The sequence below is a fragment of the Myodes glareolus genome, chromosome 6 (genome assembly GCF_982192425.1).
Source record: "Myodes glareolus chromosome 6, mMyoGla1.1, whole genome shotgun sequence".
Classification (NCBI taxonomy): Eukaryota; Metazoa; Chordata; class Mammalia; order Rodentia; family Cricetidae; genus Myodes; species Myodes glareolus.
The window spans coordinates 105,610,283-105,626,422 of record NC_142031.1 but is presented as its reverse complement, the minus strand read 5'-3'; the positions used below and the strand labels follow the sequence as shown (position 1 = coordinate 105,626,422).

General features: G+C 50.6%; 1 protein-coding gene across 1 annotated transcript; it reads left to right on the top strand.

The window, feature by feature from the left end:
• Positions 1 to 2,568: 2,568 nt before the first annotated feature.
• On the top strand, positions 2,569 to 15,022 carry Ghrhr (growth hormone releasing hormone receptor). Its single transcript, XM_048440400.3, has 13 exons — positions 2,569 to 2,625; positions 5,152 to 5,254; positions 5,374 to 5,481; positions 6,072 to 6,169; positions 7,156 to 7,253; positions 8,054 to 8,186; positions 9,370 to 9,523; positions 9,822 to 9,882; positions 10,303 to 10,372; positions 10,918 to 11,009; positions 11,563 to 11,692; positions 13,060 to 13,101; positions 14,712 to 15,022. The coding sequence occupies exons 1-13, from the start codon at positions 2,569 to 2,571 to the stop codon at positions 14,835 to 14,837; spliced, it is 1,272 nt and encodes a 423-aa protein (XP_048296357.3). The 3' UTR covers positions 14,838 to 15,022.
• Positions 15,023 to 16,140: the final 1,118 nt, after the last annotated feature.

The following is a 16,140-nucleotide window of genomic DNA, read 5'->3' as shown; positions in this document are numbered from 1 at the left end:
GTGGTTGCTGGGAATTGAATTCAGGTCCTCTGGAAGAACAACCATGGCTCTTAACTGCTGAGCCATCTCTCCAGCCTGATTTAAATATTTTCAGATTTTTATTTCACAGTTGTGAGCCGGAGATCTGAACTCTTTTGATGCAAAGGGTCTGCTGTGCTAGCTTTGTTGATGGTCTGTTCTTAGACATGCTGGTGATTGCCTATTGAGAGCAAGGCTCTAGAGGGAGGCTCTTCCTGCATTTCCTTGTCTGTGTCTATAGAAAAGGGTCTAGTGTTAACCCTATTTGCTGGAAGAGTTTTATGTCAACTGGACACAAACTAAAGTCATCGAGAAGAGAGAACCTCAGCTGAGAAAATGCTGCCATAAGATCTGGCTGTAGGCAAGCCTGTAGGGCACTTTTTAGATTAATGATTGATGTGGGAGGGCTCAGTCCATGGTGGGTGGTGCTACCCTCAGGCTGGTGGTCCTGGGTTCTATAAGAAAGCAGACCGAGCAAACCATGGGGACCAAGCCAGTAAGCAGCTCTCCTTCATGCTCTGGCACCAGCTCTTGCTTCCAGGTTCCCGCCCTGTTTGAGCTTCTGCCCTGACTTCCCTTAGTGATGAATTGTTACCTGGTAGTGAAAGCGAAATAAACCCTTTCCTCCCCAAGTTGCTTTGGTCATGGTGTTTCATCACAGCAATAGTAACCCTAACTGGAGCACCCCAATTTTTACAGGTAGGGAAACAAATGCTCAGCAAGATGAACGGCAGCAAGCAAGTATTGGTGGGCACTCACACCCTGGGTGGTACACGACATCAGGCTGACCAGGGTGTTCTAAGGACTGTCCTGGCGAAAGCATGGGAAGCACAAACATGGGGTTAGTTCAGTCTTGTCCTGCTGACATTTCAGACTGGGTGGATCATTGCATGGCGACGGGAGCTCCCTACCACACACCTGGCTGCCCTTCTCCCCAGGCCCAGCCCCTGCTTGTGGCCGTAAAACATACTGTCAGACATTGTTAAATGTCTCCAAGGGGGCAAAGTTTCTTGTTAAGTGCCATTCTTTTAAATAATATGAACTGCTGTGAATTCTTGGTATAGATTATTAATACCGCTAATGCTGATAGGGGGCGATGCTAATTACGAAGCACCATCAATCATGTATTTCTTCTGGTGTGGTAGCCTCTGCCCCCTTTTAGTCACGTCTTTACAACAGCCATTGATTTCTTCCTGCCTGAGTCTCCTTAGCCTGCCAGGGAGCAGCCACGCACCACCCACGCTGGGCGACATGTGTAGAAAATATTTTCAGCGTTTTGTTGACAACGAGTAAGAGTGGAAAAATAAAGCCTTGCTGATGTCAGATGATTCCTAGATGCAGATGTGGTGGCGGGAAGCTTTCCACATTCATGACACAAATCCACTAGAACCAACCACATCTGGTGCCCCCAGCAGCAGCTCTGTAAATGGCGGTGGCCATTCAGAAATCAACACCCCACAAGTCCCCCAACATTCAGGGTTGTTAAAGGTGACGTTCACTTTTAATTTCCAAATGCTCAGCAAGATCTAGTCTGGTTTAGGACACTGTTATTAGTCTGGACAACTGAGAGCTTGCATTTTAAAGTCAAAACAATTTGAGTGGGTCTCTTCACTTCTGTAATGGAAGATGGATGTCTTGCCCCTGTTGAATGGCCCAGTTCCAGGGATCCCTTTGAGAGGCCTCTAATTAGCTTCATTGTCATCTCTGGACAGGAGGAGTGTTGGGAAGCTTTGCTTAGCCCCAGGTGAAGTTGGGAGCCTTGATGCTCAGATGGCACCTCACGAAGTGTCCCTGTCAGGTCAATAATGTGACACATTCTTGGATTGCCCAAGCTGTGGTTAGTGATTGTTTCCTTGTTTCGTGGGGCCAGAGATTTGAGCCCAGAGCCTCACACACGTTGAGCAAATGCTTTATCGCTGAGCCGCACCCTCAGACTCTTACGGTCGTTTTTCATGAAGCTCATTTAGACCTTCCAGGCCCCACTGTCACCTACCCCACTTCTTCTGGGTTCCCTCAGCTTTGAGCTCACCCTCCACCCTCCATAGAAGAGACTGGGCCATCAACGGATCTGGGGTTCCTTAAAGGCAGATCTGGATCACCTTATTTTGTGAGGTCCCCTCATTCTGATACAGGTGTAGGAGGTCCCTTCTTTCTGATGCAGATCTAGGACCATCCAGGTAAGACCACTGAGGCTCAGAAAACGACAGGAACAGGTACTGACTAAGTAGAACAGTGTCCCATGTTGCAGCCTCTCTCGTATCTTGTCTGTGTCCTCTGGATTTTTGATGTCAGAACAGGTACACTCAGACATAGAGTGAGGTGGTGTACCAGAGCTCAGCTACCCCCCTCCGAGGACACAGAGTACTATCTAGGGCTGGCAGTAACACAATGTCCCACCATTCTGCTCAATATTCAGCTGGGTGTCCCTTCTGTTGGCCCTGCCCACACAGCTCCTGGGAAGGGGAGGCAACAGAAGGCGCACCTAGGTGGCATCAGCAGAGACAGTGTGGGAGGGAAGGCTCACTGAGACTGAGCATGCACATCACCGCCATGGACCGCCTGTTGTGGGGTACCTGTGTTCTCTGCTTGCTGAACCTCTTGGAAGTGGTGAGTAGCCAGCTCAGGCCTCCTTTTGTTTCTCCCACTGGGTGGTGGCGGACTGTGGCTGGGGAACTCCTGAGTCTGTTGGCTACCTCCTTCCCCTGACTGGTCTCAGATTCTGCCCGGAAGTGAGCTGTCTCTTTGTTTCCTCAGCCATGTCTTATCTGTGTTCTCTGGGGGCCCCAGAGATACATGTCCAGAGACTCTGTCTTGGAATAGCTGAGGCCAGGTAGGACCGCCTTGTCACACATGAGCCTGCCCCTTCTTTAAGCCACACGCCTCCAGGCTGGCCCTACTCCTTCATCCTCCCGTTGTCCTGTCTCCTCAGCCATCCTGGCATGGATGCTTCCTTGAAGGGAGTGTGGCGAGGGCCCCTGTGAAGTTGGGGTCCCTGTGGGGTCTGAGGAGTTATTTCTTCCAGCTGTGGCATTGGGGGAACCTTCCTGTGGTGATGCTAGGGTTGGAGAGGCTTTAGAAACCAGCCGCTGCTCCCTGGCCTGTGTGCCAGGGTGTGGGTCAGCCAAGAGAGGAGGCTTCCCTGGATGTGCTGCAACTTCCCAGCAGACTTTTGGGGTCACTGAAAGTAGCATCAAGGGGCAGGAAAGGAGGAGTCACAAGACCCTAGTGGGAGCAGTAGGGACCAAGACTGCCTTCTTCCTCTACTGCCTTCTCAGGTTGACCATCCATCCTAGTACTTCATTGCCTTTCACTCAAGATGCCAGCATCTTGACTGTGAAGTGAACTGTGTGACACTTGAGCCTTCATTTGTGGCTGTAAAAAGAAAAACTCGAGTGAGGTATGGTGACTCATACCTGCCGTCTCGGCACTTGCTCATATCTGTAGTTTTGGTACTTGCAGGGCAAGAGTCTTACCATGGGTTTGATGTTAGTCTGGGCCACACTGAGAATTATAGGGCAGCCTCCATGGGACTACCATGCCTCAGGGAGGGGGTAGGGAATGAGTGATCTGACTTGCCACAGGCTGGCGTGTGAGTGTCATGTGGGTAACTTCCATGAGCTCCCTTAATAGCAAAAAGGGCTCATACTCTCCTCTGTACACAGCACCATGAAAACTTCAGTTGGGGGAGGGAACTCTAGACTAGAACCTATTGTTCAACAGCTGGGGTAGATACCAGATTAAGGAACAGAGTTATCTATTGTCTCCCAAACCTTGAGGTGACCACCTTGGTCAGGTCAGGAAAAGAATGTGTGTGTGTGTGTGTGTGTGTGTGTGTGTGTGTGTGTGTGATCTGGCAAGGGCATGTGGGTAAGTCTTGAGAAATGTTAGAAATTCTAACTCTCCAAAGAAATGTTAAAACGCCAAATCCTAGACATAGCCCAGATCTCTGCCTAACCTGAAGCACTTGGGCCCCAGATGGCCTCAGAATCACCCTTCAGAAATAGAGGTGTCCAGGAGAACGTAGAGACCATTCCCGTGGTCCCCAAGCTCTAGTAGATACCCAATCTGCAATTTTTATGATCACGGAGTCACACATGAAGGCAGCGCCTTCTATCTACTTAATGATCAACTCAGTCACCCTGACACGGGGCCCTTATCACTCACCGTACCTCCATGCATCCTGTGTGTCCATCTTCTCCTATCACATTGTCTGTGTGTCAGTCTGAACACTCATTCCCTCCACCGGCCCTCCAGCTAGTCTCCTTTCTCCCAGGCCCTCCTTCCTTCCTGTCCATCATTCCTTTACCTCTCAGGTGTATTGTCTTCACGCTCTCCCAGCCACCTGGATCCGCCACCACTCACTAGTCTACACATTTCTTCATGTAACTTGCCTGAGGCACGTCAGAAAGCCAACATGTTAAACCTAATTGCTTGGCAGGATTGTGGTCTCTAGAATCTCCTTCCCTGGCCTGAGGCATGTCTTCATCTCCAGTAAGCGCAGTAGCTCCATCCACCCTCTCTTTCCATCATTTCTTCTCTGACTTGGTCTTTGTGGTCCTTTGTGATGACTCTGGGCCCCCTCAGATAACCAAAAACTTGGAGATCGTATCTGCTAAGTTCCTTGGTTGGGTTGGGCTTTTGCGATTGGGAAATGAACTTCTTTGGGAACCATTGTTCTACTCACCAGGGTAGAAACACTCCCAGGTCCTAGAAGTATAGAGCAGGGGTGGTGGGGAGGAAGAGAGGCCATGTTATGGACTGCGCTGTCATATTTTGTAGCATCTTTAGATGGATACTTTACTGTCTCAGACCTCACTGCCATGAAATGGAAAAGTGCATCTGACCCTCCCTTCTTCCCTCCTCTCTCTGCCCCTCTCTTCTTTTCCTTCCTCTTCCATTTCTTCTGCTCTCCCCCCATTCCTCTCTTCTTTCTGAAGTTTCCCTCTACTTCCCACCCACTCCTTCATGCCTCACTACCCACCAAGCATGCCTGGATACTAGTGGGGCAAATGGGCCTTTCTCAGAATCCGGGCACAGAGATGTGTCCAGCTTGGTCTCTGTCTTTAGATCACTAGAGCCCGAGAACTCGAGGCTGCCAGTGGGCTTGGCTCATCCTGTCACTGTTTCTCATAGGCCCTGGGTCACCTCCATCCGGAATGTGACGTCATCACTCAGCTGAGAGAGGATGAACTTGCATGCCTTCAGGTGGTAGAGGGGACCAACAACACCTCCCTGGGTATGAGGGGATAGGGGATGGATCCTCCCTGATCCTGACATCTCTTCCAGGTGACCCTTCAGAATGCCATATCAGCTTCCCTTTCTTGGTCACCCCATGTCTTCTTTCTCTCCACCTAGGCTGCCCTGGGACCTGGGATGGGCTGCTGTGTTGGCCCCCGACAGGTTCTGGCCAGTGGGTGACCCTCCCTTGCCCTGACTTCTTCTCTCACTTCAGCTCAGAGCCAGGTGAGTGGCCTGGGTATGGCCAGGGTGGGGACTAGGTGATCCTTTCTGGGTGGTACATCACTGATTTGGGGACAGACGCCCTGGGTTTAAGCGTCACCTTCCCTCTTCTCGACTGAAAATTTTTAGTCGTTTTGAATAAGGATGATAGTTCCAACCTCACAGTGTAGGATCAGTGAGAGAATGGGGTGGGGGTGGGGCTGTCACCCTCCCAGTGCTCTCTGGCTGTTGCCAGGAGGTGGTACCACGCTGAGGAGGATGAGGGGCCCGGGTATCTCCACTTCACTGCCAGGCCTTCCTGTCTCATATGGGGCAAAGGGTGTCTGTTTTCTTCGTGCCTGCCCTTAGGATGTAGAGGTCCATCATTCTCTGCTCTGTGCTCCTCAGTTGAATACTATTCAACAGGTCTCTTGGAGGCCAGAGGCAGACCAGGTTGGTCTGGAACCCTGGTCTCTAGAGAGGAGGACTCTTCTCTCCCCTTGTTTAAGAACTCCTTGTGCATACCTCACTGGAACACTTGATTGACAACCAGGGCCCTTCCACCATCTCCTGGGAAGGGGAGAATTTCCGCTGAGACTCTTGCTTGCCCCTAGGGGATGTGAAGAGAGACTGTACTAATGCCGGCTGGTCTGATCCCTTCCCGCCATACTCCGTGGCCTGCCCTGTGCCCTTGGAGCTGCTAACTGAGGAGGTAAGCGGCTGTTATCTTCGAGGAAGGTGACCACAACTGCTGGTAAAGGTGGTAGATTACTATCTCGGTAGGTGGCTGCCATTCCCTCTGTAGCCGTCATGTGGGCATAGTAGTTACAGAAGTTGCCCAGCAGATGGCAGTAAAGTGCCTAGTGAAGACGGTCCCTTTACTCGACACGGGTTACTTTACTTTGAGGGAGAAGGGACACAGAGGTCCAGCTGAAAGCTGGGGTCACTCTCCTCTTGGCCAGCCTTTTCCGTTCTCAGTTTCCAGTGTAGGGTCATTAGTTGTTTCAGAGAAAGCAAAGACTGCCGGCTTCGCGAAGCAAGAAGCCCTTGCTTTTCTCTGGTCCTCAGCCGATAGGACAGCGTACAGGGCTGAGGCATGGGTAAGTGGGAGGAACTCAAGGATGTAGTCATTACAGAGAGCCTTGGCTCTGTGCAGCATGCCCCACATTCTCCACAGAGCAGGGTCTTCACAAGACCCATCCACACTCACAATTCCATTTTCTTCAGTCCTATGAGCAAAAGTACGGGTGTGCTTGTCTTTCAGATGTAGATACAGGCCAGAGCGGCTCAGGCAGGGATTGCCTTAACAGCAGAGGCAGAGTAGAGACAGCCCCTTGCCCTTCTACACCCCAGCTCTGACTGATTTAAACACTTGGGCCTCAAAGAGTCTTTTCCTGTCTGCCTGTGGCTGTTCCTGGTGCCCTGGATGTCACCTTTATCTGGGGGTGATTGTGTTCTCAAATGGGTAGCTCGCTGGTGTCAATAAACAAGCCAATTTTTTTTCATGGGATTTTGTTACTCCCCGGGGAGGTGGTTTCTGCCCCCTCTCCCTACTTCCAGTGCAATTGTGAATGCTCAGCTTTTCCTCCTTCAGGCTCAGTGCCCAAACGGGGCTTTCTGTGGCATCCGGGAAGGGGCATCCGGGAGGTGGAGCCGCAGACCACCTGCTTGACTGCCAAACCTTTCTTTTGTCCTCAGAAATCTTACTTCTCTACGGTGAAGATCATCTACACCACAGGCCACAGCATCTCCATTGTAGCCCTCTGTATGGCTATTGCCATCCTGGTTGCTCTCAGGTTTGCCACCCTTGTCACTTGCTCAGTAACCTTCACGGATTCCCTCTTGTCCCAGGACCAAGGCTAGTTCTTTGCCTAGATGGTCAAGAGGGGCTCAGAGCTAGGTGAGATGCTCATTGCTGACGTCTTGCCTGTTCCCCAATGTGTGGGCCATCTCATCTCATCTCTTCACACACCTCTGCTCACACAGACCTCAATCTGTTTGCTTCCAGGGCCTTCTTTTTATTTTTCCTGCCAACCCTGGAAGTTCAGCTTTCCTTAGGTTCTAAGAATCCTCCTTGCCCCTGTATGATACTCTTTGATGTCTGCAGCCTTCTGAGCATTATAGTGCTTTTTCATTTTGTTTCCAGGATTGGGGATTGAATCCAGGGTCCCCCACAGAGGCTCTAACACCAAGGCCACCCTCAGCCCTTACTGCTAGGTGTAATGGCTTCCAGCTGTCAAAGGCTGAGTTCCCCGTGGGACTGTGTCTCCCTGATATCTAGAGGCCCCCTCAGGCCATACTGGGCTGTGTCTGCCTCTACACCCACAATTTCAGAGCTGTCTGAAGGTGGGGCTGTAGTTACCTTGCTCCTGTACTTGAACCTAGCCCAGGAGGATGCTGCCAGATGACCTTCAGGGTCAGACTAGCACACTTCACTTCTACTTGGTTCTTTGGGTTTGATTTCATTTGATGTGGCACTGGCTGCTTTGCAGTTGCTCACTTCTACCTAGCTTCCCAGCCATGCCAGGCCTATTGCGGGCCCCAGGAAGCTCTTTTGCAGCCAGACCCTTTGATTCATCTCTCCTGTCCCTTCCAGAAGGCTCCACTGTCCCCGGAACTACATCCACATGCAGTTGTTTGTCACTTTCATCCTCAAGGCCAGTGCTGTGTTCCTGAAGGATGCTGCCCTTTTCCAGGGTGATGGCACGGACCACTGCGGCTTGTCCACTGTAAAGGCCCTGGCTGGAGGGGCTGGGGCAGGAGGAAGAGGGCAGAGGGCAGAGGACAGAGGACAGGCCTGAATTGCCTAGCCTGTTGCCACACAGGCTGACCCTGTACTCATGACCATTGACAAGTTGAAGGAAGCCTCAAGCTTCTCCCCACATATTCAAAGGCTGCAGTGCCAATCTAAGCTGCTCCCTGTTGCCAGGCCACCCCACGGCCCCCATTCCTCTTTCATCCATGCTCCCATTTCAATTGGCCACAGAAGCTCCCGTGCTCGGCCAGCTATTTCACTGCCTTTAAAAATGAGTATACAAGGACCCAGGTGGAGCTCAGTCCCTCCTTCCAGAAGCACCTAGGGGACAGGAAGCACCCAGATCTGGGGACTAACCAGTGCATGGAGAAAGCAGAGAACTAAGAGAACAAAAAGGCTTTAAGGAGGAGGTGACCTCATGGCTGCTCTGGCACAACACATGAGAGTGCTCTGGAAATGAATAGACAAGTGACTCCCCAGATCAACAAGTGTCCGGGTTTAATTAATGAATTAATTACTGAATGTGCTGTGCACTTACTTAGGCCGGGCAGCACACCAAGTACTTCACATGAATTATCTCCTTTGATCTTAAAATGCCTTGAAAGCCCCACTTTAATCCAGTTTTGCTAACAAGGGGCAGCTGACCAGGTCACCTAGTTGGGGAATAGATAGAGTTTGGGCAGCTGGGCTGGCTCAGAGTTGGTACTGTTGCCCCCATAGGTAGGAGAGGGAGCAAGGCAGATAGATGGTTGCATGCATGCTGAGATTATCCTGTATTCCCAGAACAAAGCTGTGCATGGACAGCGAGGCCATGGCTATCACTCTAAGGAGGAACTCTGGCTTAGGAAAGGCTTATGGCAGAAGAACTAGAGCAGGTCTTAGTGGCCCCGAGACAAGGCCCTGAGAGTCCTGGAGTTCTTCCTTTCACAGAGAACACAGGGGCTGAGGTGATCGGCGTGTTTGACAGAAGGCACACGTGAACCCAACCTGTCTGTCTTCTGCCCATCACAATTATACTGTCAAATTCCCTTTGGGGCAGCCCAAGGACTGGCGTGGTTCAGGCCAGGGTAGAGGGGACATGAGGGTTTGACGTCTTGATGGGATGAAAGAGATCCGTTGGGAGCCAAAGCCCTGAAGCACCAGCTCCCTGCTTCCAGATCCTGTGTAAGGTCTCCGTGGCCGTCTCTCATTTTGCCACCATGACCAACTTCAGCTGGCTGCTGGCAGAAGCTGTCTACCTGAGCTGCTTGTTGGCCTCCACATCCCCCAGGTGCAAACCAGCTTTCTGGTGGCTGGTTTTTGCTGGCTGGGGTGAGCATCAAGGGGTCACTGGCCACCATAGGGGAGGTAGAGGCTGGGAAGGCCCCCGGGAGCTCATAGAGAGGCCTTTCTCATCGTGGGAGACTCTGAGGCCCGGGTTGGGGGAGGGACATGCCACAGTGCTGTACTGAGCATTGGGAGGTAGATCAGATCCCCCCCCCCCCCAAGCCATTGCCTGGTCCCCACTATTACTCTCTGCCCATGGCTAACAGACTGGTGGGAGGTGGAGGCTAAACTCAAAGTGAAGAGCGCAGGGAACTCACTCACCCCAGTGTTGTCTCACCCACAGGGCTCCCTGTGCTATGCACTGGTACGTGGGTGGGCTGCAAACTGGCTTTCGAGGACACTGCGTGAGTAGAGCAACTTCCTCACCCCCAAGCTGTCAGTAGGGACTGTAGTAGATCATCTGAGGAGGAGGAGGGAGTCCCTAGCTTAGAGTGTCGCTGGTGGGCAGGCTGTTGGTAGCAGGGAGTAGGCAGGAGCTCAGGCAGGAGAGGCTGTGGGAGCTGTATCTCCGGATACCAGCTCTGAGCAGGTCTTTTACAGAAAGGGAAATGTCTGGACAAGGATGACAAGCGTTAGCCAGCCTTTACTAGGGCCTTCTTGTGGAAAGACTAAGACAGAAGATTAGGCCAGAGGGAGATGGAGTGAAGTTGAAGCTCTGAGCATTAGAAGAGAGATGCTCCCAGAAGCCATAGGATGTTTGTTGAGGAGGTGCGTCATCACTATAGAAAAGGGGCACCTTCAAGCCCAGACTGTCTTCTTCCCAGGTGCTGGGACCTAGACGACAGCTCCCCCTACTGGTGGATCATCAAAGGGCCCATAGTCCTCTCTGTTGGGGTCAGTCTCTGAGGCCAGTGTCCTTTGCCTTATTCAGACAGCCTCCAGGTTTCTTTGTATGGTCCTGCAGGGGTGGTAACATGATGGCCCGAAGGGAATCAGGAAACTGACACCTAGCTTCTCTGGCAGCCTCTCTGGGCCGTAATCACTAGGTTTGTCAGCTCCTAGACATGTTTTCTGGTTTCCATGTGGCTGACTTGCAGAGCATCTCGGGCTGGGATGACACCTACAGGTGAGCACTCAGCTGCTCCTGATGTGACGTGCATTGGTCCCGTGAATGCGGGATTTCGCCCCAGCTGAGAAACTGCCCCAGTGATGGGCAGCTGCTTGATACCCAAGTGACCCTGAGGTGGATGGAGACAGGCAGCTAGGCCTGACTCTCATCCTTGCAGCCAGGGCTGGAGAGGGAGGGGGAGCCCTCAGTCTTCCCCTGACTTGCATCCCATGGGCTTGAGGTTCCTAGTCACCAAAGGACTGGGGCCAATCCTAGGCCACCTAGTGCTGCCTCTGATCTTTGCACCCCGTTTCCTGTGCCTCGTTTCCAGGTGAACTTTGGGTTGTTTCTCAATATAATTTGCATCCTGCTGAGGAAGCTAGAGCCTGCACAGGGAGGCCTCCACACACGGGCTCAGTACTGGTACAGTGCATGTGTTCGTGTTTATGTGTGCATGCGTGTGTGTATGTATATGTGCATGCATGTGTGTCTCTCTGTGTGTGTCTCTGTGTGGTGTATATTTGAGGAACCCTCATGAAAAGTGCTTGGCAAAATGGCATTTCTTTTTGTCTCATCTGGCAACTATTTATTACCCTGGTAATAAATTTATTACCTCTATGTCGCCTAGAGAGAGAACAGATCTGACACGTGCCTCCCATGAGATCACAGTACTTGAAAATGGGACACAAAACTCCCAGTTATAATGGCAAATGGCTGACAAACGCTTCATCTGTTTCTAAGGGGGCCTGGAGAAGCAGATTATATCTAGTTGGGTCAAAGGGGAATTGGAGAAGGCTTCTTGGAAGAACCAGACTTGGAAAGATGTATATAGACTCTGGAGTAGCTGGGATAACTGTTTGGCTACCACAGTGGGATGGCCTTACAGGAAAGAAGTCCAGAGATTTGTGGCGAGGACAGAGTCTCCAGGGTAGATGATGGTGGGCAGCCTCATAATCTAGAATTTGCCTTCTCCAAGGCGGCTTTCCAAGTCAACACTTCTCCTTATCCCGCTGTTTGGAATTCATTACATCATCTTCAACTTCCTGCCTGACAGTGCTGGCCTGGGCATCCGCCTACCCTTGGAGCTGGGACTGGGTTCCTTCCAGGTGAGATCCTTCCCAAAGATATCCCTTCCAAGGACTAAGGCAGCTAACCTTGACTAAGTTCATGTTAGGCTGAGGCCTATTGTTATTCAGTTATCTATCCATCTATCCTCTCCATCCACCCATGAACACATTTACTCACTCACTTACTCACTCACCAATCCGCCTGCCATTCAATATCTATTAATCAATTCAGCACCATTGCTTCCTTTCATCCATCGTCACCTACCTATCCATCCATCACTTATTATTACCCATCAATTCTTTTTTCCTCCCTCTCATTTATTTTCCATCATTTGTTACCAGCTGAGCAATTGATCCACCTACTCACCCACCTATACATCTTTACATCCATTTTTCTTTCTTTCTTTTCCTTCCTTCCTCCTTCCTTCCATCTGCCCCACTTACTCCTGTATCATTCCACCCACTCTCCATCCATCCATCCATCCATCCATCCATCCATCCATCCATCCATCCACCCATCCATCCATCCATCCTTCCTTCCTTCCTTATACTTCTCCTTCCTTCAATTCACTTGACTACCCATTCATTCTTTTTTCTACCCCTATCTTCATCTATCATTCATATGTCCACCCATCTGTCTTTCTGTCCATCTATCCATATCATCCACACATTCTCCCATCTGTCATCCATTCATCCATATATCCATTCTTCCTTCTATTCCTTCTTCCTTCAGTCCACTTGCCCATGTATTCTTTCTTCTTTATATCCATTGTCTAATCCATCCATTCATCCATCCATCCATCCCTATGTTCACCCACTATCCATCTGTCTTTCCTTCCTCTTACCCATATGCCCATGCATCTATTCATCCATCCATCCACCCATCCATCCATCCCTATGTTCACCCACTATCCATCTGTCTTTCCTTCCTCTTACCCATATGTCCATGCATCTATCCATCCATCCATCCATCCATCCATCCATCCATCCATCCATCCCTATATTCACCCACTACCCATCTATCTTTCCTTCCTCTTACCCATATGTCCATGCATCCATCCATCCATCCATCCATTCATCCATCCCTATGTTCACCCACTATCCATCTGTCTTTCCATCCTCTTACCCATATGCCCACTCATCCATCCACCCATCCATTCGCTTAGTCATCCATCTAATCTTTTCAGTCTTACCGAGTACCTATCATGTATCAGGTTGTGTGCTCACTAATGCAGATGCAGATATGAAGATCCATGGGGCTATCTATACAACCCTGGCAGGCATGACTTGGTATGCCTACTACACTGTGAGTGATGAGTGAGGGAGAAAACAGTAGAAAGACTGCCACGTTCCAAGGCCAGAGAAAGTGTTCTTATGAGGTCCTTCCTTCCTCTTTGATCCCACAGGGCTTCATTGTTGCTGTTCTCTATTGCTTCCTCAACCAAGAGGTACGTGTGCTCCCAATGACTCACGTTTACTCAACAAGTAGAATTTCTCTTCATCTCCTTTTCTTTTGCCCTGGCCCTGTAAATTTCAGCTGGGTGAACTCCCATAACCCTCCACTCTTGTGACACTCTGTGGGAGTAGGTCTTGATCCTGAATCAAATTGAACCTAAATACTTTCTGAACGCCTTGTACACATCTTCCTTTTGAGTTGGGATTGGTTTTACTACCCATTTATGAGATGGAGGAGATCTTTCAGGGATCAAGGAAGGGTGGAGGACAAAGTAGATCAGTTGATGGACAGAGAATGAAAGAACAGAGACCAAAACCTAGAAAAGTCAGACGTTCATATAGAAGGAACTGGGGTAAAGCATCAGATGCAGAAGCCAGAAGAGCCAGAGCAGAACAGGAAACAGTAAACTTCTAGAGGACAGGGAATCTAGACTGGGATGCCAGAGTGGAGGCAGAGGTGAAGCAAGTGGACATAACAGAGGCCATGGCATGTAAGAGACCATAGAAGAAGGCATGCTGGTGGGAAGCGATGGTCACTCCGAAGACCCTGGGGTTTCTTCTTTTGTGAACATCCTGCTGTGTGGAGGCAGGGAGAATTCAGCTGGGTCCAGACCCCTAGAACTCTGGCAGTGTGCATGACCAGGATCACTGATCCTCCTGATGTCTTTGCATTTGCCATGGGCTCTGTGGTCGTCTGGCCAACTCCTGTCCTATTTCTCTACTGCTGAGAAATCCCTTCCTTCCTCCTTCTCTTCCTCCTTTCTTCTGTCTTTCCTTTAACCTGTGCATCATCTCATCTTTCTTCCCATCCATCCTGTCCCTAACTGACTTTCTCCCTCTGAGACTCTCACTGCACCCAACCTGGTTTCTGAGTCTTGTTCACCCTTATAAAGGTCATAGTATCTGAGTATAGCAGTCCCAAGAGTCCTGGGAGCCTTGGGAGGGCGTGGGGTCAAGAGCAAAGCCATCGAGGTGAGTTTATCTGGGAAAGGAGCTCACACAGAAAGTAAGTTATGAGGGGATCTGTTACAGGGAGCAAAGCCAGACACGAGGTGGTCGCATACTTTTGGTAACAGGGACATACCTCACTTCCTTTCAGTTAATTACCCTTTTTACTTTGGGGCAGTTCTGGGAACCATTTTTCCCTTTTTCTTTTATTTAGCTCCCATTAGTGATCAGGCAGAATGTCTCAGCCAGACACAGATATAGACTGCCCCACTCCCTCTTCCCCGCTTTCTCTCTCCACTGACTTCACTCCCCCAGGACTTGAACCTTAAGACAAGGGTAGGTCAGAGTCACTCAGAGAGGACCACCTGGTGATTGGGCCAGGAGGCACAGAGGTACTCATTGTGTTTGATTGGCCTCAGACACAGGCAGTGTGGAAAGATGAGGTGTTAAAGGCAAATGCCAGAAACACTCCAAGGAAGGAGGGAAGAGGGTCCTCCAGAGGCTGTACTTGGCAAAGCCCACGCCCAGGCTTCCCTCGCCTGCCTTGTTTCTCCTACCTCATCTCTCGAGGCAGCACCTTTACTCTTTACTGTCTGGGGTTGAACTGAGGAGTGTCCGTGGCATCTTTCTAAGGTCCTCTCCTTTGTTTGTGGAGGTGAGGACGGAGATTTCACGCAAATGGTATGGCCATGACCCTGAACTTCTGCCAGCTCGTCGGACCTGCACTGAGTGGACCACACCGCCTCGATCGAGAATGAAGGTGCTGACCTCGGAGTGCTAGGCCAGCCATCACCAGGAGCTGAGCTCCAATCTCTGTCCTCAAACTACCATGCCGCTGAGTTCTCTGCATCTGCTTTCTCTAGGTTCGACTTTCTCAGTTCCTGTCTCTGCCCCCATCCATTCTTTTCTTCCATCTAGGACTATTGCCCAAGCCCCAGAGAAACCAATAAACTAGTACATGAATGATCCGTGGTTGAGTCAATGTGGCTCCGAAGGGCAGCTCTTGTAGCAGCTATTACTGTACTTCCGGGGCATTCCTCAACCCTTGGCTCCAGCTGCCTTATCGCCATTTGTCTCTGTGAGAATTCTCATGTTTTATTTATTTTTTAAAAGCACTCTCTCTCTTTTGTCCTAACCCCTACTCCCATCCCCCTCCCCCTACAGGCAAAGATGTGAATCTTTGCATTTCTTTGTGTCTTGCTAGTGTGGAGTGTGCCACGTGTCTGGATTTGAATTTAAATAAATGCTATCCGTCATGTGTCTCATCCTGCCACTAGCGTTTTCCCCAGCACTGAGCTTTTAGGAACTCCGCTGCATGACTGGGTGTACATCAGTACATCTGGTCCCCTGTTTTGACTGCACCGCGCCACCTGATGCCATTGCCCAAGGGTTGCCCAGCCCCTTCCCTCTAGATGAGCACCCATCTGCCTGTCCTCCCAAGGACTGTAAGGCAAGCCTTTCTCTGGGACTCAGATCAGAAAGACAGCCTTGGGGTAGCAGTTACAACCCCCTTTGATATGATTCGGTGGTACCAGATTGCCGGCTTGGGAATCAGCACCCTAACAGCCCTTGCCCTTGGGCAATCCCTGCAGCCCCATGAGCGCTTGGCATGCTCCCTCCTTTTAATGTTTACAAGCTAAACAGGTGTAAAGTGGCAGTGTGCTGTCCCTTTTCCTTCACGTCAAACGAGCCTGAGCAGCCCTTCTTGTGTCTGTTAGCTGTCTGGGCTTGGTCTGGAAATTGCGCGCAACTCTGTCTTTTCTTCAGAGGCGGGGAGTCCCCAGCTTTGCGTCTTTCCCCTTTGTTCTCCTGGTAGGGTCCCGGGTTTGATACGTTTTTCACCACCATGAAAAAAAAAATACCAGAAAGAAGCAACTTAAGGGAAAGAGAACTTATTTTGGCTCGCGGTTTAAGACGGTATACTTCACCATGGTGGGAAAGCATGGTTGGAGGGAAATGGCTGTCACCTGGTTCAGCTGGGTCGTGACAGCTGGTTTCATTGCCCCAACAGTCGGGAAGATGGGAGCTCTGGCCAGAGCAAGAATCAGGCCAAGCTGCACCGCATACCACCTATTCTCCACCCC